General features: G+C 36.7%; 6 protein-coding genes across 7 annotated transcripts in view; 2 read left to right on the top strand and 4 right to left on the bottom strand.

Annotated features, from left to right (window-relative positions):
• Positions 1-2,508: 2,508 nt before the first annotated feature.
• LOC6034629 (cuticle protein 8) lies at positions 2,509-3,072 on the bottom strand. The gene is made up of 2 exons (XM_038261230.1): positions 3,064-3,072; positions 2,509-2,967 (listed from the first exon to the last, which is right to left on the bottom strand). The coding sequence occupies exons 1-2, from the start codon at positions 3,070-3,072 to the stop codon at positions 2,509-2,511; spliced, it is 468 nt and encodes a 155-aa protein (XP_038117158.1).
• Positions 3,073-4,054: 982 nt separating this feature from the next.
• LOC119769271 (cuticle protein 19-like) lies at positions 4,055-4,464 on the top strand. The gene is made up of 2 exons (XM_038261231.1): positions 4,055-4,063; positions 4,122-4,464. The coding sequence occupies exons 1-2, from the start codon at positions 4,055-4,057 to the stop codon at positions 4,419-4,421; spliced, it is 309 nt and encodes a 102-aa protein (XP_038117159.1). The 3' UTR covers positions 4,422-4,464.
• A 4,651-nt stretch (positions 4,465-9,115) lies between these two features.
• On the bottom strand, positions 9,116-9,490 carry LOC119769272 (cuticle protein 19-like). The gene is made up of 2 exons (XM_038261232.1): positions 9,482-9,490; positions 9,116-9,415 (listed from the first exon to the last, which is right to left on the bottom strand). Exons 1-2 carry the CDS (start codon positions 9,488-9,490, stop codon positions 9,116-9,118), a joined length of 309 nt encoding a protein of 102 aa, XP_038117160.1.
• Positions 9,491-10,145: 655 nt separating this feature from the next.
• On the top strand, positions 10,146-17,913 carry LOC119769273. The gene is made up of 5 exons (XM_038261233.1): positions 10,146-10,428; positions 15,611-15,615; positions 15,778-16,116; positions 17,456-17,475; positions 17,540-17,913. The coding sequence occupies exons 1-5, from the start codon at positions 10,160-10,162 to the stop codon at positions 17,843-17,845; spliced, it is 939 nt and encodes a 312-aa protein (XP_038117161.1). The 5' UTR covers positions 10,146-10,159; the 3' UTR covers positions 17,846-17,913.
• On the bottom strand, positions 15,746-16,236 carry LOC119769855 (cuticle protein 19-like). Its single transcript, XM_038263583.1, has 2 exons — positions 16,183-16,236; positions 15,746-16,112 (listed from the first exon to the last, which is right to left on the bottom strand). Exons 1-2 carry the CDS (start codon positions 16,189-16,191, stop codon positions 15,807-15,809), a joined length of 315 nt encoding a protein of 104 aa, XP_038119511.1. The 5' UTR covers positions 16,192-16,236; the 3' UTR covers positions 15,746-15,806.
• Positions 17,914-22,815: 4,902 nt separating the features above from the next.
• LOC6034636 (cuticle protein 19) overlaps positions 22,816-24,920 on the bottom strand; it is a 72,961-nt gene continuing 70,856 nt past the window's right edge. Inside the window, exons 1-2 of one of the 2 annotated variants that reach the window (XM_038264202.1) lie at positions 23,447-23,520; positions 22,816-23,304 (exon numbers count right to left, since the gene is read on the bottom strand). In XM_038264202.1, the coding sequence (XP_038120130.1) occupies positions 22,969-23,304; positions 23,447-23,455 (345 nt within the window). In that variant the 5' untranslated portion in view covers positions 23,456-23,520 and the 3' untranslated portion in view covers positions 22,816-22,968. Of the gene's footprint in view, positions 23,305-23,446; positions 23,521-24,920 lie in introns of those variants that run through there. The other variant, XM_038264203.1, reaches the window with a different exon arrangement.

The raw sequence follows: 24,920 nt of genomic DNA on the forward strand, positions 1-24,920 counted from the left end.
CGGTATCAACAAGTATATAGCGAAAAACAACTATCGGACTAACATTCCTCCCTTTCGTTGAACTGCAGGCTTCTTGGGAGGGCGCCGGTATTGACTAATAAAGTAGGGATCTTCAGAGGTTAAACAGTGAACGGATGGTTGGCTCCCACTGATCATTTTTGATTCATTGTTTAACTTCAGCTGATCTGTCAATAACGGAGTAGCAGCTCATTGGCAGTCAACCATGCTCACGCTCATGCTCATGCTCAAAAGTTGATTAAAAAATCTTAAATTTTTTTCCGTGTACCTATTTTTTTCTCAATAGTCCTCAAAAATACCTACAACTTTGCCGAAGACACAGAAAATTCACTCAAAAGTTACAGCTAAGCAATTCTCTACCAAAACCGGAAATGGATTTTATTTGTATTTTTTGATTCAGATCAAACTTTGTGGGGGCCTTCCCTTTGACCAAATAAATTATTTTGTGTCATTGGTACACCCATAGAAGTCTCCATACAATTTTGGCAGCTGTTCATACAAAAATGGTATGTAAATATTCAAACAGCTGTAACTTTTGAGTGAATTTTCTGATCTATTTGGTGTCTTCGGCAAAGTTGTAGGTAATGTTGAGGACTTTTGAGAAAAAATAGGTACACGGAAAAAAAAATTGCAGATTTTTTTATCAACTTTTTTTTCACGTATACGTATTTTCACAAATACGTATTTTTTGATTTTCGAGATTTTTTGATGTTTTAGGGGACAAAAATCCGCAACTTTTGAGCCATAGAGAAACATGGTCAAAAAATCTGCCGCCTAGTTATGAATTTTTGAAAAAAATAGTGATTTTAGGAAAAAATCGAAGTTTCATGTAAAAACAAGTTTGACATTATTTTTTAATGCAAAATTGAATTTGCAATCGAAAAGTACTTTACAGATTTTTTGATAAAGGGCTCCGTTTTCAAGATATAGCCACCGAAAGTTTGATTTTAGCGAAATATTTGCAGTTTTTCGATTTTTAAAAATAGTGACCATGAGTGACCATTTATAAAAATATTTTTTTCGATCTTTTAGAAAAAAAAACTTTGAAAATTTTTAAATCAAGACTAGTATTTTAAATGGGCGTAATATTCAATATTTGGCCCTTTTAAAATGTTAGTCTTGATTTATTTATTATTTTTTTCGAAAAGATCGAAAAATTTCACGAATGTTACACGGACATCGGACCATTAAATGCTGAGACATCGTCATTAGAAAATTATGGGTTGTTTTGGTGAGATTTAGAAAACTTAAATTTTCGTGTTTCTTTTTCTTAAAGCGGCTGTATCTCAGCAACCCGAGGTCCAATCTTCAATGTCTCTTAGACAATTTTATAGCAAATTTTCTGAAGTTTTCAAAAAATATATTTGTAGAAATGGTCACTCATGGTCACTATTTTTAAAAATTGAAAAACTGCAAATATTTCGCTAAAATCAAACTTTCGGTGGCTATATCTTGAAAACGGAGCCCTTTATTAAAAATCTGTTAAGTACTTTTCGATTGCAAATTCAATTTTGCATTAAAAAATAATGTCAAACTTTTTTTTGCATGAAACTTCGATTTTTTCCAAAAATAACTATTTTTTTCAAAAAATCATAACTCGGCGGCTGATTTTTGACCATGTTTCTCTATAGCTCAAAAGTTGCGGATTTTTGTCCCCTAAAACATATAAAAAAATCTCGAAACTAAAAAATTACGTATTTTGGGAAATTGAGTTTTAGTGAAAAAAAAGTTGATAAAAAAATCTGCAATTTTTTTTTCCGTGAACCAAAAGTCCTCAACAATGCCTACAACTTTGCCGAAGACACCAAATTGATCAGAAAATTCACTCAAAAGTTACAGCTGTTTGAATATTTACATACCATTTTTGTATGGACAGCTGCCAAAATTGTATGGAGACTTGTATGGGTGTACCAATGACACAAAATAGCTTCTTTGATCAAAGGGAAGGCCCCCACAAAGTTTGAGCCAAATAAAAAAAACGAAAAAAAAAAATAAAAATGGTCGAAATCGGCCGGTTTTGTAGAGAATTGCTTATATACCATTTTTCCTCATTTTCTTGTATGTAGTGAGGATGGGACCAACCACAAATGTGGTTTAAGTTTGTTTTTATGTGGAATAAAAATATCAATAATTAAATTAGCAAAGTATTTTTTCTAAAATGAACTTCTGTCAATTAAAATCCAAGCCGAAGTCTCGACAATTTTCAGATTAACTTGGTCAAACCATCGAGATATACTAAAGTGTGCCTTTCTAAAAAGAAAAGAGTCAACCCAGAATGATATTTTTTTATTATTTTGGGCGGAATTCGCTCTAATTCGGAATTCGAAACAAAAGATTTCAATTTTCATTTATGATTGTCATCTCTACATTAACTAAGTCACGTTGATATGTAATTTGCTATCTAACTATCACATTTTATTAACAATTTTGCTAGTGAGGCTCCACGATCAACGTGTGTTTCCTCTCAAAAGTTGGCACTATCCTAGCACCCTAATAGTGATGCTTCTTCAGGTTGGCGTAGCTCTCGCCGGTGTGCTGGTGCTTCGTCTTGATTGACTTGACCGGAACCGGAACCACCGGAATGGGGGCAACAATGTCGTGGTGGTGGTGCTGGGGAGCCTTCAGCGCGGGGGCATGTCCGCCGACTTTCTTGACCTGGATGTTGATTCCACCGTGACCGTCGGACTGGTACTCCACCACCCGGTGGCCACCGTCGGCCTCATCCAGGGTGTACGATCCCTTGACGTGGTCACCATCGCGCTGCTCCCACTGGGCCTTGTGATCGCCGGTGTGACCGTCCTGGACTCCGTACTCGAACTTGTACTGCGGGTGGTGGTGCGAGTCCTTCGGTTCGGCGTAATGGGCCGGTTCCACGATGGGGGCGGCAGGGCCGGTCTTGTAGGGCAGGGCAGCGGCCACGGCCACCAGGCAGGCAACAACAGCAATGAACTGGAAAGTGGGGGTCAAATGGTTAGTTCAACTATTCTGAAGCTGGGATTTACATTCGAAACGAGTCTGAAATCAAATCTTCGAATTTGAGCTCACCTTCTGCATTATTGCTTTTTATTTGAGCTACTTTTTTGTGCTTCTTCTTTTGATGAGACTGATCGGATGCTGTGAACCGACTGATGATGAATTTCGGCTATCCATGAATATTTATAGAGGGTGAGGCGAACGATAATTATGGGCGGCAATTGGTTCAGTTTTGTGAAACATTCAAATACCGATAATTCGGCATCATGTGTGTTATTATTATTGTATCACACTGAACAGTTTGGAAATGAGCAATTCTCTGTCAAATCGAAAAGTTGTTGTTCCACTTTTTAACTCTGTATTCTAATTTTAGGATTTAAATTTAATTAAAATTATAAATTTGTTTGTGCATTTTAAATAGTTTTTTTATTTTTGTTTTGAAAAGAAAAACGATTTAGCTAAATAAAGATCTTTTAATGCAATGATACAAAATTATCAACTGTTATATTTACTTGTTTGAGCATTTTTAGTTTTTTCGTATAAATTAGTGTTTACGAGAGTGTCAATTTCCTGTAGAACTCCTGCAATGCAGTTTTTACCTTGCTCCTCACGCTTGGTTCCTCAGTTTCATCTTGAACACTTTCTTCATCACCTTGAACCTCCAAGCACTTTTTGGGCTGTGTGGAAGCTGGCTCTCATTGCATCCTGTACCGCGTTGAGAGGTGATATTGCTTGTTTAATGAAATTACCTCCGGCCAAATTTGTTGTTAATACATTAGATAAGCTGTGCTAGCTTCCTTTCGTTTTTCTTTTCAATTCAATGCAAATAGAAGGGTGTTATTGAGACGGCACGAAACGGGCGAAATTATGACTGCTAAAAACGGTGAATTGAAAAATGCAATGCATGGAAGAAGAAACAATGAAAAGTGCAGCACGGTATCTGTTTGAAGAAGAGCTTAATTTGCTCACTTAAACGTATATAAAATACTGATGACCGTTGAGTAGCATCAGTACACATTCAGCATTCATCAACACACCATCGTTACGAATTCACAAATTCAAAATGTTCAAGGTGAATTTCATCAGTTTAGGAAATATTTGACAAATTAATTGAAACTTCAAAATTCCAGATCATCGCCCTGGTTGCCTGCATGGCTGTCATCGTGGCCGCTTACGAGGATGCCCACCCCAAGTACAAGTACGAGTACGGAGTTAAGGACGAAAAGACCCACGACCACAAGAGCCAGTGGGAGAGCCGGGACGGAGATGTCGTCAAGGGACAGTACACCGTGGATGAGGCCGATGGAACCCACCGTGTGGTGGACTACGCCTCGGACCACAAGGCCGGATTCCAGGCCCATGTCCAGCGCAAGGGACATGCCGCCCATCCTCATGGAGAGAGCTACGCCAACATTGATCAGCACCATTAGAGATTTGGAAGTCCGGTTTTGAGTAATAAAATGTCGATTTATTGAAGTACCTTTTGTTTTTTTTTGTGTTATGGTGGGGGTGACCCTCTAAAATTTCTGAATTTTTACTAAGACACGTTTTTCAACAACGAAATTAATTTCGATAATTTAGAATCAAGAGTAACCTTTTGGAAGGGCATTCATTTTGGGCTTGCTTATTTTTATGGAAAAGAGCAAAAAATTTCACATAAAATTGAGTTAGGGATCAATGGAAATCGAAATATGTAGGGGAGAGTGGGGAGACTTGATCCCCGGGGACACTTGATCCCTGTATCTCGTCAGCATGTGGGCATGTGGGTAAAACAATGAGCTTTGTTCTAGAAAGTTGTGTGAAATTAACTTAAACTCATTGTAGAAAACAAAGAAAAAAATTAAAAATGTTTAGATTGAGTTACACACATTTTTCTAAAACGAGCTGCAAAAAACTTCAAAGAGATCTTTTTTTTCTTTGTTTTGATATGTATAGAAAACACTCAAAAAATATTCAAAAAATATGTTTTATACATGAATTGTTTGATAAACTTATCAACTCCAAAACCCTTACGCTTTTGATGTTAAATTTATCGTCATACTATTTTTACAATCAATTGTTTAAAAAAGTGCGTTTAGGGAGATTTGATCCCTGCATTGTTACAGTCACTGGAATCAGCCTCAAGATTATTAATTGGGCTGGGTTTTCATACATGGGTAATTCTCCGCCAACTCACACAGCAGTTGCCCCGACCCCTCTTCGATTTGCGTGAAACTTTGTCCTAAGGGGTAACTTTTGTCCCTGATCACGAATCCGAGGTCCGTTTTTTGATATCTCGTGACGGAGGGGCGGTACGACCCCTTCCATTTTTGAACTTGCGAAAAAAGAGGTGTTTTTCAATAATTTGCAGCCTGAAACGGTGATGAGATAGAAATTTGGTGTCAAAGGGACTTTTATGTAAAATTAGACGCCCGATTTGATGGCGTACTCAAAATTCCGAAAAAACGTATTTTTCATCGAAAAAAACACTAAAAAAGTTTTAAAAATTCTCCCATTTTCCGTTACTCGACTGTAAAAATTTTTGGAACATGTCATTTTATGGGAAATTTAATGTACTTTTCGAATCTACATTGTTCCAGAAGGGTCATTTTTTCATTTAGAACAAAATTTTTCATTTTAAAATTTCGTGTTTTTTCTAACTTTGCAGGGTAATTTTTTAGAGTGCAACAATGTTCTACAAAGTTGTAGAGCAGACAATTACAAAAATTTTGATACATAGACATAAGGGGTTTGCTTATAAACATCACGAGTTATCGCGATTTTACGAAAAAAAGTTTTGAAAAAGTTGGTCGTCATCGATCATGGCTGTTCATGGTCACCCGCAGACAGACACGGACGACGAAACAAAGAGAAACGCAAAAAGTTACTTTTTCAAAACTTTTTTTCGTAAAATCGCGATAACTTGTGATGTTTATAAGCAAACCCCTTATGTCTATATATCAAAATTTTTGTAATTGTCTGCTCTACAACTTTGTAGAACATTGTTACACTCTAAAAAATAACCCTGCAAAGTTAGAAAAACACGAAATTTTAAAATGAAAAATTTTGTTCTAAATGAAAAATGACCCTTCTGGGACAATGTAGATTCGAAAAGTACATTAAATTTCCCATAAAATGACATGTTCCAAAAAAATTACAGTCGAGTAACGGAAAATGGGAGAATTTTTAAAACTTTTTAGTGTTTTTCGATGAAAATACGTTTTTCGGAATTCTGAGTACGCCATCAAATCGGGCGTCTAATTTTACATAAAAGTCCCTTTGACACCAAATTTCTATCTCATCACCGTTTCAGGCTGCAAATTATTGAAAAACACCTCTTTTTCACATGTTCAAAAATGGAAGGGGTCGTACCGCCCTCCGTCACGAGATATCAAAAAACGGACCTCGGATTCGTGATCAGGGACAAAAGTTACCCCTTAGGACAAAGTTTCACGCAAATCGAAGAGGGGTCGGGGCAACTTTTCCCGATTTCGTGTGAGTTGGTAGAGAATTACCCACATAGGTTCCTTTAGTATAGTTGTACATAACTTACTGAAGTTTGAACCTTTTTTCAAAAGTTTTGTAAACAAAAATATTCAGCTTTTGTAAACATGCTTAATTTTGGTCTAAAAAAAAAATATTTAAAGTTTTTAAATATTTTACATGCTAAACTTGTTATATTTTGAACACAAACGTACAGGTTTCATGTGAAATTGCGGTAACTTATAGAAAATTACAAGTTTGGATGAATAAGAAACATTTTGCTTAAGATTTCTTCAAAATGTTGAAATGGGGATCAAGTTACCTCTAACATTTTTAAAATGCCGGTTTAAAATATTTTTTTAAAACGCTTGGCATGATTCGAAGAGTTCATCTGATGAAATACCCTTATTAGCCAAACATAGATGAATGTTTAAGGTTTCAATTCATGCTAAAAGTTTATAGTTTTGTGAGAAATTGACAGAGTTATGTGCGATACAAAAAAAGGGGATCAAGTCTCCCCACTCTCCCCTAATAGTTTCTAATATCTTGACAGATACGTATTTCGTCTACTACTTGCAGACTTCATCAGTGTTCTGTTCTGTTCGAGTCGAGTCGAGAACAGAACACTGATGAAGTCTGCAAGTAGTAGACGAAATACGTATCTGTCAAGATATTAAAAATATATAGCGGAATTAAAAGGAACAACTCGTCTCTTTGTATTCATAGTAATGCATTCTGCTAAAACGCTCAACCAAACCACAGTTTCTAAGATATCACGATTTTAAAAATGGGAGCTATTTTGGTGACACATTGAAAAACTCAATTTTCACAAAATTTAAGATTTAAAAGGTAGTTTCTCGGCAGTCAAAAATGTTGAAAATTTCCTCAGCTTTTCCAAATAATTTTGGCAGGGGTTCTTTTTCTTCATGAAGTATTTTTTATTTGCCAAAACTGATCACCAGGTTAAAAAAATTACCTTAAAAACCGTAAACCATGGTGACAATGATAGACTGAAGTTTGTTTTGCAAAATAAAGAAGTAGTTTTCAGCATATTTTGAAAAGTTTCAAAAGTTAAGTTAACATGAATTATGAAACTTGATGAGTGATAATTAAATAATGATGCTTTTCACGTGTTATATTTCCTCAATGAAAAAAAAAAATCGAATCGGTAAACGATCTGTATCATCATGCAACTAATATTAGTTTCTAGGATACATGTTTTAATCGCAACTGAATCAGAAATCAAAAATATCTACCGATTTATAAGCATTTTCAGCAGAACTATTTTCAAAGTAGATTTATCATGCATCATGCAAAGAAATTGTTTTTGGTTGCAACAAAAATTCATATTTTTAAGAATAATCAATCTCAAATGCATTTTGATCACGCTTGATTTTTTTTTTCAATAAATAAATATAAATTTTATGTGAATTATAATAAAAAGAACATTTTTTCAGTTTGTTAACGTTTGATTGGTTCTTTTTCAAATGATACATACAAATATAATATTGAAATGAAACTACTTGTCACCCTGGTTTTAAAATAACAATTTTAAATAAATCTTTTTTTCAAAGAATTATGAAACACTTGATCGAAAAAAAACATTGTAGAAAAAATACGTACCTGGACATTTTGTGACCCTGAATATTTGATTACTATGAATAAGTTTGGGAAAAGCATTTTGTATTGATAATTACAATAAATTAAAACATTTATAAATACTGCAATTTTTATCAACATGTATTATACTTTAAAATAAAATTAAAAAAATGTAACTTAAATATTCAAATCATTTTGAATGTTTTTTTATAACTGCTTCCAAAATACTCGTCTTGTGGGTTGTTTCAAATCAAAAATAAATTTTTCAAACGCTGAAGAGAATTTATCCGATTGATTTTTCGAATTTCGCGGCATTTCACGGTATTGATCAGATTTCACGGTCAAGGGCAAATTTCACGGATTACGCGACTTCCGTGAAATCGCTGAAAATGGATGAATAATATTTGAAAAATAAATTGAAATTACATCAATGTCACCCCGATCCACGGTACCTTCAACTTGAAGGCGATTTACTTAATAAAAAAATGTGTTAAGTCATTTTAGATTTTGCGTCTAAAGAAGCTGTTTGAAGTTTTGTTAAACAAATTTTTAGTTTTATTTTTCCAATTTTTTTATTCATAAATTTATATCTTCTGTACAAGATTTTGCACCAAAAATCGGAAATGTTGTTTTCTATTACTTCAATTTCATTCTGAAATTTCCTAAACATAACCTAAAATTTTGCCGAAGACTCCAAATCGATCAGAAAAACTCTTCACAAGAAACACATTTTTGAATTATCACATGCCAATTTTGTATGACCGGCCCACAAAATTGTATGGAGCCATAAATGGAATAATCTTTTATGCAAAATATGTAGCTTCTTTTTACATACAGAATAAAACATCTTGAAAAATTCTAGAAAATTACTCAATAGGTTTCCTTTTTGTGATTTTTTTTTCATAATTATCAAATAGTTTTAAAATGCTTTTAAGCAACAAAATATTAATAAAACTAAGGATCAGAATTTCTCAATTCAAATAAAAAATCAAAGGAAATTTAATCTTTCGCTAATATTCGACATTTATTCACATTCATAACAATTATCCGGTCAACGTCAGTCCTAGTGATGCTGGTCAATGTTGGCGTAGCTCTCTCCATGAGGATGGGCGGCGTGTCCCATACGCTGGACATGGGCCTGGAATCCGGCCTTGTGGTCCGAGGCGTAGTCCACCACGCGGTGAGTTCCATCGGCTTCATCCACGGTGTACTGTCCCTTGACGACATCCCCATCGCGGCTCTCCCACTGGCTCTTGTGGTCGTGGGTCTTTTCGTCCTTAACTCCGTACTCGTACTTGTACTTGGGGTGGGCATCCTCGTAAGCCGCGACGATGACGGCCATGCAGGCAACCAGGGCGAAAATCTGAAAAAAAGTTGGTTTAAGTTATTGCGGTTTATTATAAAGCTTTGAAATTATTCAAAGACATACCTTGAACATTTTGAGGAGGTTTTGGCAGATGTTTCTCTCGAATGGAACGATGAAGCTGAACTGATGTCTGGTGGATCTTTTTTCCAAATATTTATAGGAACATAAATGGGTACAATTATTGCCATTTTCCATCGTCAATGTCAAGAAATGCATTAGGTGTCTATTAAAGCCGATGCACAAAGAAAGCAACATTTGGACTTGCATGCCAGCGTAGCCATGACACTCGTTCTTTTGCACGTATGTTCTTGATTTTTTCTTATTTTTCTATGTGTGAATTTTCCTCTTTAGCTGCCGTGTATACAATATACCGTGAAGGAGAAATGCCAAACTGAAGCTTCGTTTGCATTTTGTGCATTTTTTGCTAACAAGGTATGTGTGCACCACGTTTTCCTTCATGCATAATTCGGCGGGAAAATTAAACTGGCCTCACGAGAACATAGGAAATACTGTGTGAGAGCGATCACAATTTTGTGATGCCTCACGAACAGTTCTTTTTCGTATAAATATACGAAGAATAGAATGTTCTGGCATCAGTTTCAGCTCAGTCTTTCAGAAGAACAGCAACAAACCCTCCTCAAACAAAATGTTCAAAGTATATGCAAATATTTCAAACATTCTCCAAAAATATCTAACCAACAAATGTTATAACTATTCCAGATCTTCGCCCTGGTTGCCTGCATGGCCGTCATCGCCGCTGCCTACGAGGATGCCCACCCCAAGTACAAGTACGAGTACGGAGTGAAGGACTCGAAGACCCACGATCACAAGAGCCAGTGGGAGAGCCGCGATGGAGATGTCGTCAAGGGACAGTACACCGTGGATGAGGCCGATGGAACCCACCGTGTGGTGGACTACGCCTCGGACCACAAGGCCGGATTCCAGGCCCATGTCCAGCGTATGGGACACGCCGCCCATCCCCACGGAGAGAGCTACGCCAACATTGACCAGCATCACTAAGAGAGAAAATGGCTTCCGGATTGGTTGAACGAGAAAAATGTCGCAATGAGTAAATAAAGTAGTAAAATCTAATTGTTTTGAATTTTATTTTTGCACAAATTCAAGCAGGCAGCTTTGGTATTAACATTTCGAGGAGCCTTTAGTTCACGACTTCCATCAAAGCCTTTATTTTTTTTTGATTTTGTTCTTCTGACAATATTCTGAAACATTTCCTTCTACAAGTTGTTTAGAATAATACCACACGGAGAAAAATCAGTTTTCAAAATCGTGAACAAGTTTTCATAAAATCTGGAACCACGTCCAAATTGTGCAAATTTCATGGTACTTTTTTGAAAAACGTACCATGCAATTTGAACTCTTTGTTTGCGGTTCCGAAATTCATAAACGCTTATTCAGGATTTTTGGAACGGATTTTTCTCCGTGCATACACGTAGTGATTTATTTTGGCGATGATTTTCCTATTCTTTGTAGAGATATAAAAAAAATCTAGAGTTTTTTTTTTTCAAAGGTCCTATAAGCTATTGTGTTTTCATATGTTTATAGGACCTAATCAAATAAAAGTCTAGAAATCATCATTAATCATTTATTGCCGGTAATGATGCTAATTATAATAATTATCTAAATTTTGAAATACATTTGTTTAAAAACAATGTTTGGCTCGTAAGAATTTGTATGGGAAAAAAATCTTTTTGGATTTAGCTATTAAAGAAAAATCACTGAAAATTGTTGTGTTGAAAAACGATTTCTTACTGGCTCAAGCTGATTTTTTTGAAGACATTCGTTGAATTAAACGAAATTCAGAGCATTTTAGATTGATGAATTTTCCTTGTAAAATATTTGCAGTGTTACATTAAATTTGTAATAAAAGACTGGAATAATGATCAATTCTGCATTATAAAATACCCTTTTTATTAGCCCAAATCCCCCTAAACCCCTGAATTGAAATCAATTAAGGGTTATTTCAGGGCAACTAGGTACACTTTTGGACTCGACCTTCATCGATTTGAACCAAACTTGGAGGGAACGTTCATCTCTCGATAGTTAACAGAAATCCCAAGTTTGGTGTTGATTGGACCCTCTCTCTATTTTTGGCACCGGCCTCTTTTTTGACAATTTTATAAAAAAAGCTTTTTTTTCTTTTAATCATAAGTTTGCAACTTTTTGAGCAAAAGACATTCTACAGGTTGCATTTTATAGAAAATTGTCCAAGGAATTCGATAAAAATAAAATTTTAACCCTTTAATGCCCCCTAATATTATATTTTAACATTTAAAATATTAAAACTCAGTTTTGACCAATTCCTTATTTTAGCAAACGTTTGCCAGAACTCGCCAGCGTTAATTAGAATTAGGATAAAAAGAAGCATAGCATTAAGGAGTCGATTTATCGATATTGAATTAAATCCTGCATGTACAGACCTTAAGCCGGGACCGTGGTGTAGGGGTAAGCGTGGTTGCCTCTCACCCAGTCGGCCTGGGTTCCATCCCAGACGGTCCCGGTGGCATTTTTCGAGACGAGATTTGTCTGATCACGCCTTCCGTCGGAAGGGAAGTAAATGTTTGCCCCGGACTAACCTAAAAAGGGTTAGGTCGTTAGCTCAGTCCAGGTGTAGGAGTCGTCTCCCTGGGTCCTGTCTCGGTGGAGTCGCTGGTAGGCAGTTGGACTAATAATCCAAAGGTCGTCAGTTTGAATCCCGGGGTGGATGGAAGCTAAGGTGTAAAAAGAGGTTTGCAATTGATTATGAACTGATTTAAGGGGTTACATACACGTAAATCAGCAAAAATATTAGAGGTTGGTATTAGCAAATATACATTTTCAACTGTTAACAAAATAAATTTAAAGTCATTTGGTAGTACCATTGCCGAGATATTGCTATTTAAATTGAGCAGTTTCAAAAAACGAGTGCCACGATATCTCAACACTGTTTCGAACAAATCGGCTCACAATTTTAGTGAAGACTCGTTAAACCGGTTCCATGTGCATGACGAAAGCCGTTTTTAATCTTTATTAAAAAAAACATAAATTTTTTTGGTTTTTCTTATTCAAAATTGTCACTTTTTGATTTTTGCTATTTAAAAACAAGCAAAATTACAAAATTGGACTAGGCGTCATCCATAAAGTACGTACGCTCTTAGGGGGGGGAGAGGGGGTTACCGTAGGTGTGACAAGATGTGACGAAGGGGGGAGGGGGGGGGGGGTTTGCGAGACTGTGACGTCACGCTAGGTTTTTTTTTATGATTGCATAATATTAATTCGAAATGTACACAATTAAATTAAATCATCTTTTCCAAAATTGTTTGGTTACTATTATTTAGAAGTATCACATTATAATTGATTATATAGTCACATTTTTTTTATTCAGTTGGAACTTCAAAATTCTGTAAATAAATGCTTTGAAAGCAGGATGTTCATAAGAAAACTGCTGTAAATGGTTTGAACTTATTAGATACAAAGCCGTGAAAAAAAAGTTTCTAATTTTTTTTCATACTTGAATGTTATACCAGGTCTTCTTTTTTTTAAAAGTAACAAAACTGTTTATTAAATCGCAATGTTTATTCTAAAAATGAATAATTAGACAGCTTATTATTATTTTTTTCATAATAAAATTGGCAAAAATACCAAAATTAAGAGAGTTTAAAGAAATAAAAACTATAAAAAATTCCATCGAAAACAAGGGGGGGGGGGGGTCTGGCAAAATGTGATGTACTTTTTGAGAGGGGGTTCAACCTTGCGTGACAAAGTGTGACATAGGGGGGAGGGGGGGTTAATTTTGGCCGATTTTTGCGTGACATACTTTATGGATGACGCCTTAGTCATGCACACTGGATATGAGCAATTCTCTACGAAATCGGTCTTTTTTCTTTAATTTTAATTTTTGTATTTTTTAATCCGACTGAAACTTTTTTGGTGCCTTCGGTATGCCCAAAGAAGCCATTTTGCATCATTAGTTTGTCCATATAATTTTCCATACAAATTTGGCAGCTGTCCATACAAAAATGATGTTTGAAAATTCAAAAATCTGTATCTTTTGAAGGAATTTTTTGATCGATTTGGTGTCTTCGGCAAAGTTGTAGGTATGGATACGGACTACACTGGAAAAAAATGATACACGGTAAAAATTTGGTGATTTTTTATTTAACTTTATCACTAAAACTTGATTTGCAAAAAACACTATTTTTATTTTTTTATTTTTTGATATGTTTTAGAGGACATAAAATGCCAACTTTTCAGAAATTTCCAGGTTGTGCAAAAAATCATTGACCAAGTTATGAATTTTTTAATCAATACTGATTTTTTCAAAAAATCGAAATTTTGGTCGCAAAAAATTTTCAACTTCATTTTTCGATGTAAAATCAAATTTGCAATCAAAAAGTACTTCAGTGAAATTTTGATAAAGTGCATCGTTTTCAAGTTATAGCCATTTTTATGTAACTTTTTTCAAAATAGTCGCAGTTTATCATTTTTTTTAATTAGTGCACATCTTTGCCCACTTTTGAAAAAAATATGTTTGAAAAGCTGAGAAAATTTTCTATATTTTGCTTCTTCGGACTTTGTTGATACGACCTTTAGTTGCTGAGATATTGCAATGCAAAGGTTTAAAAACAGGAAAATTGATGTTTTCTAAGTCTCACCCAAACAGCCCACCATTTTTTAAATGTTGATATCTCAGCAACTAATGGTCCGATTTTGAATGTTAATATATGAAACATTCTTGAAATTTTCCGATCTTTTCGATAAAAATATTTTCAAAATTTTCAAATCGAGACTAACATTTTAAAAGGGCGTAATATTGAATGTTTGGACTTTTGAAATGTTAGTCTTGATTTGAAAATTTTGAAAATATTTTTTTCGAAAAGATCGGAAAATTTCACAAATGTTTCATATATTAACATTGAAAATCGGACCATTAGTTGCTGAGATATCGACATTAAAAAATGGTGGGCTGTTTGGGTGAGACTTAGAAAACATCAATTTTTCTGTTTTTAAACCTTTGCATTGCAATATCTCCGCAACTAAAGGTCGTATCAACAAAGTCCGAAGAAGCAAAATATAGAGAATTTTCTCAGCTTTTCAAAAATATTTTTTTCAAAAGTGGGCAAACATGTGCACTAATTTTAAAAATGAAAAACTGCGACTATTTTGAAAAAAGTTACATAAAAATGGCTGTAACTTGAAAACGATGCACTTTATCAAAATTTCACTGAAGTACTTTTGATTGCAAATTTGATTTTACATCGAAAAATGAAGTTGAAAAATTTTACGACCAAAATTTCGATTTTTTGAAAAAATCAGTATTGATTAAAAAATTCATAACTTGGTCAATGATTTTTTGCACAACCTGGAAATTTCTGAAAAGTTGGCATTTTATGTCCTCTGAAACATATCAAAAAATAAAAAAAATTAAAAATAGTGTTTTTTTGCAAATCAAGTTTTAGTGATAAAAAGTTAAATAAAAAATCACCAAATTTTTTTTACCGTGTATCATTTTTTTCCAGTGTAGTCCGTATCCATACCTACAACTTTGCCCAAGACACCAAATCGATCAAAAAATTCCTTCAAAAGATACAGATTTTTGAATTTTCATGCATCATTTTTGTATGGACAGCTGCCAAATTTGTATGGAAAATTATATGGACAAACTAATGATGCAAAATGGCTTCTTTGGGCATACCGAAGGCTCCAAAAAAGTTTCAGTCGGATTAAAAAATACAAAAAAAATCGAATTATTTAAACTTTGGCAGTAGCTAACCCATATGATGCCTTCAAGATTAACATATCATAATAAGGCTCGAGAATAAGCAGTGTTTCCCCCACGACTCCGACTAGAACCCCTTCAATTAGCCAATTACCTTAAAAAAGTATTAAGAATACAATCTTATCTTAAGTTTGTAAAAAGCTAAAAAATTTAATTATAAAACATGTCTACAATATCATAAATTGGACACTCGACCATAGCTTGTTAAAAACGTGTTCAACTCTTGTTTTGTGATTTTTTTTAAATCCATGGATTCACACCCTTTAGAGCAGTGTTTTCCAAAGTGGCCCAGACCCCATCTACCATACATCAGTGGTGGGGCCCAGTGGGGCCCACGTCCATTCCAGGAACTCGTCAGGCCTTACTTGTGGGTCTCATTACCCACACTGCTGTTCAAATCTTATTCACATTATCAGTCAAAGTATGTGACAAATAATACTTAATTTCTCTAAACACGATCACTTTCACTACTGCCAAACATTTCATTCAATTACTTTCCACACACACGTTGGTTGTGATATCTTCTTCAAAAGGAAGCATATGATATGGGATTTTCATTTTTCTATTTTCAAAATTGTTCTAGTTCTTTGGTTTCGAGATCGGATCGTCGTCCTAGTAGTGCTGCTTGATGTTGGCGTAGCTCTCGCCATGGGGATGATGGGCATGACCCACTCGCTGGACATGGGGCTGGAATCCGGTCTTGTGGTCCGAGCTGTAGTCCACGATGCGGTGCGTACCATCGGCCTCATCCAGGGTGTACTGTCCCTTGACGTGGTCACCGTCACGGTGCTCCCAGGCGCTCTTGTGGTCGTGGGTGTGTCCGTCCTTAACTCCGTACTCGAACTTGTAGCTCGGATGGCTGTGGTAATCCTCGACGGCCAGCACGGCAACGGCCAGGCAGACAACCAGGGCGGCGATCTAAGTTGGAATGATAGAAAATTGAAATTAGTTTATTTTGCACCAGACATGAGCCGTTATCAGCACCTACCTTGAACATTTTGAATTTTTAGCTTGGAGCTGATTGACACGATTGAAAAGCTGCGGTGAGACTGATGCCGTGCTCAACCAGAAGCAGAATATTTATACACATTGCAAGTTGTCTTCTCAGAGCCAGCTGGGGCCGCTTTCCAGCAAGTATGTTTGGGCATGTTTGTCCGCTACCCCGGGTAAATGGCTCAAGCACCCCACAACCGATTTCGCACCTCCGTCATCGTCGTCGTCGTCGTCGTCAAGTGCCATGCTGGCTAATTGAAAGTGCATTTCCATTTTTTATGCTCCTTCAGCTCAGTTTTCTATTAACCTTGTTATAGACACCACATCACGCCAAACTATAGCTGCGAATTTCACGGTTCACTGTCCGTTTCGTGTGGCCGGGGTGGGGCCATTCATTGGAGGGATATTGGTGGCGCTTAAGTACCAGAGCAAAAAAAATCTCCCTCGATTATTGTAACAATGCGATCAATCATCTATTGGGGCGCTACCGGGGCACAGTGGGACTAAGGGTGGTCAAATTTGAAAAATAAACATCGGAAAGTTAAATTTTCAAATTAGCCAAAACTCATTTTTCAAAGACAATAAACAAATTTAGCATTAAAATAAAACATTTCTTTCAAAAAAGTTATCAAGGATGTTGTCGTATCTTAAACGAAATTTTAAAATAATTGAAATTAGTTCTTGAATTATGAAGTTTTCACTTTTGCTGCTGTAAAAAGGAAGTTTCCATATTAATTCATTCTTTTTCTTGAGCTTGGGAGCTTAGGTGTTAATAAGATGCGAATTGGCTTAATGAAACAACATAGTGCTTGGACGAAGTAAAATCTAAATTGTAAATTCAAAGTTAAGTTTATTGTTTGAAAATCCATAGCAAAGATTACCCAACACTTAATATTTTTTGAAACATTGATAAAATCACACTAATCAATCCAATCTTAAAATATTGTTCTACAACAAACTTTCCATCTAAAAAATCTGATAGACTGTGTTTCCCATTTGACCACCCTTCGAAAGTAAAACATCTCATTGTTCACGTGTTCACATGCACTGCTTGCGTTTTATCGCGCTTGACAAATACTCGCGAGTGAAATTTCCAATCGATCGTGTGGCCATACCTCCTTGTTGCTTTCAAGAATGGTCGTACGTAAACAAGCCACTACTGACTGCGGTGGCTCGTACGTTTAAGGCCGATTGTATAAATATTCTACCGCTGCGCGAACAAAGCATCAGTCAAAGCTTAGCGTTCCATCAGAACAACAACTCAATTTAAACTTCCAAAATGTTCAAGGTATGTCCATTACTTGAATTTTTAAACAATTTATCATCATCACTAATTATTCCCTCTAATCCAGATCATCGCCCTGGTTGCCTGCCTGGCCGTTGCCGCCCTGGCCTACGAGGACTACCACAGCCATCCGAGCTACAAGTTCGAGTACGGAGTTAAGGACGGACACACCCACGACCACAAGAGCGCCTGGGAGCACCGTGATGGTGACCACGTCAAGGGACAGTACACCCTGGATGAGGCCGATGGTACGCACCGCATTGTGGACTACAGCTCGGACCACAAGACCGGATTCCAGCCCCATGTCCAGCGAGTGGGTCATGCCCACCATCCCCATGGCGAGAGCTACGCCAACATCAAGCAGCACTACTAGGACGGTGAACTGATCTCGGAACCAAAGAATTAGAACAAATTTTTGAAAATATATCGTTTCAAATTGAAGTTTCGTTGTGTTTTGATTAGAATTAGTTTTTAAAATTGAAAAAAGTTGGTACTTCAAATCTTCGTATGCGAGCTATCTTGTGACTGACTGTGTGTGAGCTTATGCATTTTGGACTTCAGTCTTCAAATGCTTCATTTATTGACCATTACACTACAGTATATTTCCATTTCAGAGAAAAATGTCTCAGGTCAACCCTTGATTTTTAAGCAGAGTGCGGCCTTTTTTCGAATCGGCTACACTACATCACAAAATTGATTAAATACCTTTGCAACAAATGAATACTATATAGTTGGTCCGCTGCAGATATGAATGATTACAGCGATTGAATTTGACAAATTTTCTTATCAGCAAAGATTTTTGGTATTTCCCGATTTTTCTGAAATTGAACAAATAACATAATTTCTGGTCATTTAAATTAGTTTGTGAAAATAATTATAAAGTTTACTTGCTTATATACGGCCATTGCAAATATTTTTCGAATTTTATGTCGCCTAACCCCCCTCCTCCATTCGTCCCGAAAAATCTGAGGGCAAAATTGTTATCTTCAGTATGTAAAACTTATTTTTTTTAAATTTTAAATGCAATTATCAATGATTTTCAAGCATGTTTGGTTTAATATTAATATGTCACTGGCAAAAAAATCCGCAAAATTTAAATAACAGACCTTATAGTCTCAACATTTGAATGAATAAAGTATTTTTAAATGCTTTTTTAACTAGTTGAGAAGTTTTGCTATCATTAGTTTTCAATAAATGTAAGATTTGAGGAAAACAAAAATTTCAGCGAAAAAAAAACTTTTTGCGGTATGGCGTCATCAATAAAGTATGTCACGCAAAAATTAGCCAAAATTAACCCCTCCCCCTCCCCCCTATGTTACACTTTATCACACAAAGTTGAACCCCCCTCAAAATATACGTCACATTTTGCCAGACCCCCCTCCCCCCTTGTTTTTGATAAGATTTTTTATAGTTTTTAATTTCTTTAAACCCTCATAATTTTGGTATTTTTGCCAATTTAAATATGAAAAAGAAAATTGTCTAATTATTAATTTTTTAGAATAAACATTGCGATATAAAACACATTTTTGTACCTGGTGGGTAATTCTCTACCAACTCACACGAAATCGGGAAAAGTTGCCCCTGTCCCTCTTCGATTTGCGTGAAACTTTGTTCTAAGTGGTAACTTTTGTCCCTGATCACGAATCCGAGGTTCGTTTTTTGATATCTCATGACGGAGGGGCGGTACGACCACTTCCATTTTTGAACATGCGATAAAATAGATGTTTTTCAATAATTTGCAGCCTGAAACGGTGATGAGATAGAAATTTGGTGTCAAAGGGACTTTTATGTAAAATTAGACGCCCGATTTGATGGCGTACTCAGAATTCCGAAAAAAAATATTTTTCATCGAAAAAAACACCAAAAAAGTTTTAAAAACTGTGCAATTTTCCGTTACTCGACTGTAAAAAAAATTGGAACATGTCATTTTATGGGAAATTTAATGTTCTTTTCGAATCTACATTGACCCAGAAGGGTCATTTTTTCATGTAGAACAAACATTTTCATTTTAAAATCTCGTGTTTTTTCTAACTTTGCAGGGTTATTTTTTAGAGTGTAATAATGTTCTAAAAAGTTGTAGAGCAGACAATTACAAACATTTTGATTTATAGACATAAGGGGTTTGCTTATAAACATCACGAGTTATCGCGATTTTACGAAAAAAAAACTCATCAACCAAAGATTAAAAGTTATGTATATTGAACCCTGGGTGATGAATAGAGAGAATGCGTAACGTGATTTTCGAATGATCCCACGTTGTTCACATCTACAAAGTAGGAGGATGTTCAAGCACAAGCATGATTTTTTTCTTACTGGTAAATGAGCTATTTTATAATCGGTAGTATATGTTTTATTTTGACTAGTTTTTGACATTTTTTGCAAGAAAATTGTCGCGTTTCAATCGGTTAGAATAGATTTTTCTTTTCTACGGGTGACGAAGAACTGCGGAGAGAGTATAATTCTGCAATGTCGCAGATAAATTTCCTGACTGATTATGGAATCCTGCAGTTCTTCCTGATCCAGCGAAAAAACATCGCTAATGCTAGCGAAGCTGATCCAACAAATAGAAAGGATGTTCACTAAACCAGAACAAACAATAGAGACAGCTTCAACTTTCTTAAGGTTCTTAAGACTTCGACCCCAGGTTCTCAAAAGCCACACATTTTTCATTCTTGCAAAAAAAAAAGAAAAAAAACATTTTAAAATGACCGATCACAATACTCTCTACTTTTGGCGAACAGTAAATTGGTTCCACTTTGACAGTTCAAAATTGAGGCCGTTTTGCGAACCACTATTCAGCACCCAGATTGAACCTTTAAAAAACTCTGGAAATGTTTACTTTGCTGAATTCTGTTGAATAAACTCTTTTTTTTTTCGCAAAATAGAGTCCTAAAGCCCATTGCCGATTTTTATGTACAACGGTAAAAAAACATGATTAAAAACCATTTCTAATCATTTCTTTTCATTTAAATGCAAAAAAAAAATTAACAAGACAACATTTTTTCGATGGATCAACCATGGTCTCCTTGGAACGAGCTGTCAAGTAGGACCTTTTTTGTCAAGAAGTCAAGCAAGTCTTAAAGAAATTGTTTAGTTAAGGTGAAACGCCTCATCATCGTCAATGTTGATGTATTAGTGCGGTGTGAATGTATTGGTACGATGATGATCATTGAAATTTACATGTATTAGTCATCACGTCAACCGAGTATAAATGTAGTAGTGATGTTATATCTTGCTTACTTTTTCAAAACGTCTTATGTACTTGTTTTCTGTTATGCTGTTTATGTTATGAACAGGTGGGTGGCTGCTCAGTCCGTAGATTTTGAGTTGCTTCTCGGTGGATCATTCTCCTTGCTGGCCACATCAGGGTCGGCCTGATCTGGGTGCCATCCAACGAAAATTTTTGGTTGTTGTGCGCAGAGAAGGAAGAGAAGGGGGGGGGGGGGCATTGTTCAAGCCGTGGATGTTGAGTTGCTGCTTGGGGAGTTGTCCTCCTTGCTGACCACATCTGGGACGGCCTGATCGCACAAGTCGTGGTTGAGTGGGGCTTGATCTGGCTGCCATCCGCAGCAAGGTTTTCATTTGCCGTGAGTTGAGGGGGCCAGACCGTAAGTCGGCAGATTATCCGTCCTTGATGGTCGCATCCGGGAAAGGCTTGATGTGGCTCCCACCCGGCGGAATGTTTTCACTTGCCGTGACTTTGTGAAATTCCTCCGAGCCAAGATTCACTATTATGCCAGTTCAGGCCGTCCGGATTTTCCAGATTTGATCGACGAAGAGGACAAGCAGCCCCGACAGATGACAAGAGGACGAACCTTCAACTAACGCTAAGTGAAAACCTTCCGCCGGGTGGGAGCCACATCAAGCCTTTCTCGGATGCGATCATCAAGGATGAGCAATCTGCCGACCTACGGTCTGGCCCCTTAAACTTACGGTAAATGAGAAGCTTGCGCCGGATGGCAGCCAGATCAAGCCCCACTCAACCACGACTTGTGAGATCAGGCCGTCCCAGATGTGGCCAGCAAGGAGGACAATTCTCCGAGCAGCAGATCTAAATCCAAGGCTTGAACATCTCCCTCCTCAACTCAAAACAACCGAAAAGTTTGCGTCAGATGGCAGCCAGATCAGGCCGACCCGGATGTGGCCAGCAAGGAGAACGATCCACCGAGAAGCAGCTCAAGATCTACGGAATGGTGCTGGACTGGATGTATTCCTCACTGGCCACATCCGTCTTGATCTGGCATCGACCCAGTGCAACCTTTTCATTTGCCGTGAGTTGATCTTCAGCTGTTGGTTGGCGGATTACCCTACCTTGATGGCCGCAACCGAGAAAGTTCTTGTTCGTTGGTAAAATCCAGAATATCCGGACGGCCTGAACTGGCAATCAGCCGGCCAAATTGGAAATCTTGGCTCGGAGTAATTTTACGCTGAACGTTGAAACTGACAGATCGACAGCAAAAATCACAGCTGTCACAACATTGAGCTTCAGTGAAAAGTGTTGCCAAAAAGGGCAGAGTTTTATAAATTGTTGTTTATTGCCCAAATTAAATATCGTTGTTTTTTAGCTTTTATGCTTATGTTAATTATAATTTATCATTAAAAAAATATATTCGTTAATTGTTTCAATATTTTACATCAGTACGTGGCAAATAATCAAATTAGAAAAGGTATTTTGTGAATTTCATATAATGTACTTGACTGAAATTTTTGGCAACCACTTTCGTGATGACTATCAACATTTGTGTAACGAATGGTTGTGTTGAAGGGTGTTTGTATACAAAAAAAAAACTCGCGGAAAATTTTCACTTCGCATTTTTCGATGCTAGTTTTCGCGAAAATCGCGAGTTTTGCTGTGTTTGGTCGTTCTCGGCTGATTCTCCGGGCTGCAGCACGTCGAGGGATTAGCAATTTATGGAGGTAAGGTAATTGAAACGCTAGTTTTGAAGTGTTTAAAAGTGCACCTGTTTTTGTATGGTAACAATATACTTTTCAAAAACAGGCTAAATTTAAAGAAAATTAAGCTTTTTCGAGGTTACTGCAAGTTTTCCTGTGTTCTAGTGGAAGTTTCGAACACAGTGATTATTTTTCTATAATTTTAACGGTAATAGAAGTGCTAAGAAATATATTTTTTTAGAAAAAGTTTCAAATTTTCAACGAATAAGGTGGAACGGGAAAGTATCATCGTTAACGGGGAACGGGATGTTTTTCCTCCATATTTTATCGCCATATTTAATGATGGCCCGTTACACCTTAATGTAGATTTAAACTCTCGCTTGAACTTTTGAATATGTCGTTCTTAAACCACACACATGAACTTAATTGTAGAATTAAAACACATCGAAGTAACTTGTACGAGCGAGGAACATTTTATTGATTTGGCATGGTTGCGAAAACGCAACTCTAAATAAAAAACAACAACTTGATGGTGACTTAATGTGATAAAAAACGAAACGATTTTTTGCTCAGTCCGAACGGGCTTCTCCCTCCCGTTCCCTCCTAGTGGTGCTGGTCAATGTTGGCGTAGCTCTCTCCGTGGGGGTGGTGGGCGTGTCCGACGCGCTGCACGTGGGCCTGGAATCCGTTGTGGTCGTCCGAGTTGTACGCGACAACGCGGTGGGTTCCGTCGGCTTCGTCCAGCGTGTACTGTCCGACCACTACGTCTCCGTCCCGCTGCTCCCACTGGCTCTTGTGGTCACCGGTGTGTCCGTCCTTTACACCGTACTCGTACTTGTACTTGGGGTGGGAGTGGTACTCCTTGTGCTCCACGTGCTCCCCGAGGTAGTATTCGGCCGAAACGGCAGCCACGGCCAGGCAGGCAACCAAAGCGATGATCTGAGGGGGGAAATTTACATTCCAGATTAGAATCACTTGCACTCATTTTGAGACTGTTAAGTCATTTCACTGAATCATTGTTGCATTTTTATTCAGAGCAGTTATTTTTCACTAATCCCACCCAAACACACACAACACACACCTTGAACATTTTGGATCTCCTGCACGACTAACACAAAACACTAGTTTAGAACGAATGCTGCGAGTGAACTGATGCCTTCGTCACTGAACCGAAGAATATTTATACCGGTGACTGATTTGGCCGCAGAAGACGAACCCGAAAAAAAGGCAGCGGCGACCACGGCATCTTTTTCACACGCCGAACATTCTGTTTCGTTTGCACGTGCACACGCGTCCACCGAACTGACCACACCACACCAACTTGATGATGTCGTCGTTGGTCTTCGCCGGTCGTCCCCCCGATGGCCTTGAGAGACATTGAAAAGCCCCCGGCCCCACGGACCTCCGTTGCATTGTGCGACTGGAAATTAGCGGGTACCTAGTAGTCATTCAACGGATTTTGTGCCGGCCAGACAGACGGAGCGCGAGCCATTATGGGCCAATAAATTGGTCAAGTTGGGTTTTGAGTTAAGCTGTCTTGCCTCCACCGATCTTCGTTTTTCCTTCCACTCAGCCGGTTGAGCGTTTCTGGTCACTTTCGCTCGATTATGCTCGCCATTATATCATATCCATATTATGGCACTTTTTTTTATAACGACGAAATCGGTATGGATAGTTTCTCAGTGGAAACGTTTCTTGCTTTAATAAGCATTTTCATATTTATTTTGACATGTTCCAAAAAATTTTACAGTTGAGTAACGGAAATTGGCAGACTTTTTAAAACTTTTGTAGTGTTTTTATCGATACAAAATACGTTTTTTCGGAATTTTGAGTACGCCATCAAATCGGGCGTCCAATTTTACATAAAAGTCCCTATGACAAAAAATTTCTATCTCATCACCGTCCGTCATGAGATATCAAAAAACGGACCTCGAATTCGTGATCAGGGAAAAAAGTTACCCCTTAGGACAAAGTTTCACGCAAATTGAAGAGGGTTCGGGGCACCTGCTGTGTAGGTTGGAGGCGATTTACCTATATGAAAGCAAGAGGATAAGAAATCAAATCAAATCAAATCAAATCAAATCAAATCAAATCAAATCAAATCAAATCAAATCAAATCAAATCAAATCAAATCAAATCAAATCAAATCAAATCAAATCAAATCAAATCAAATCAAATCAAATCAAATCAAATCAAATCAAATCAAATCAAATCAAATCAAATCAAATCAAATCAAATCAAATCAAATCAAATCAAATCAAATCAAATCAAATCAAATCAAATCAAATCAAATCAAATCAAATCAAATCAAATCAAATCAAATCAAATCAAATCAAATCAAATCAAATCAAATCAAATCAAATCAAGTCAAATCAAATCAAATCAAATCAAATCAAGTCAAGTCAAATCAAATCAAATCAAATCAAATCAAATCAAATCAAATCAAATCAAATCAAATCAAATCAAATCAAATCAAATCAAATCAAATCAAATCAAATCAAATCAAATCAAATCAAATCAAATCAAATCAAATCAAATCAAATCAAATCAAATCA

The sequence above is a fragment of the Culex quinquefasciatus genome, chromosome 3, assembly GCF_015732765.1.
Source record: "Culex quinquefasciatus strain JHB chromosome 3, VPISU_Cqui_1.0_pri_paternal, whole genome shotgun sequence".
Classification (NCBI taxonomy): Eukaryota; Metazoa; Arthropoda; class Insecta; order Diptera; family Culicidae; genus Culex; species Culex quinquefasciatus.

Bases quoted from the DNA above. Each gene is read 5' to 3' on its own strand.
- LOC119769273 (XM_038261233.1), top strand. From the start codon at position 10,160: ATGGCCGTCATCGCCGCTGCCTACGAGGATGCCCACCCCAAGTACAAG. The intron at 16,117-17,455 runs GTTGGAATGATA...ACAACTCAATTT, and splicing joins CAACCAGGGCGGCGATCTAA to AAACTTCCAAAATGTTCAAG. The intron at 17,476-17,539 runs GTATGTCCATTA...CCTCTAATCCAG, and splicing joins AAACTTCCAAAATGTTCAAG to ATCATCGCCCTGGTTGCCTG.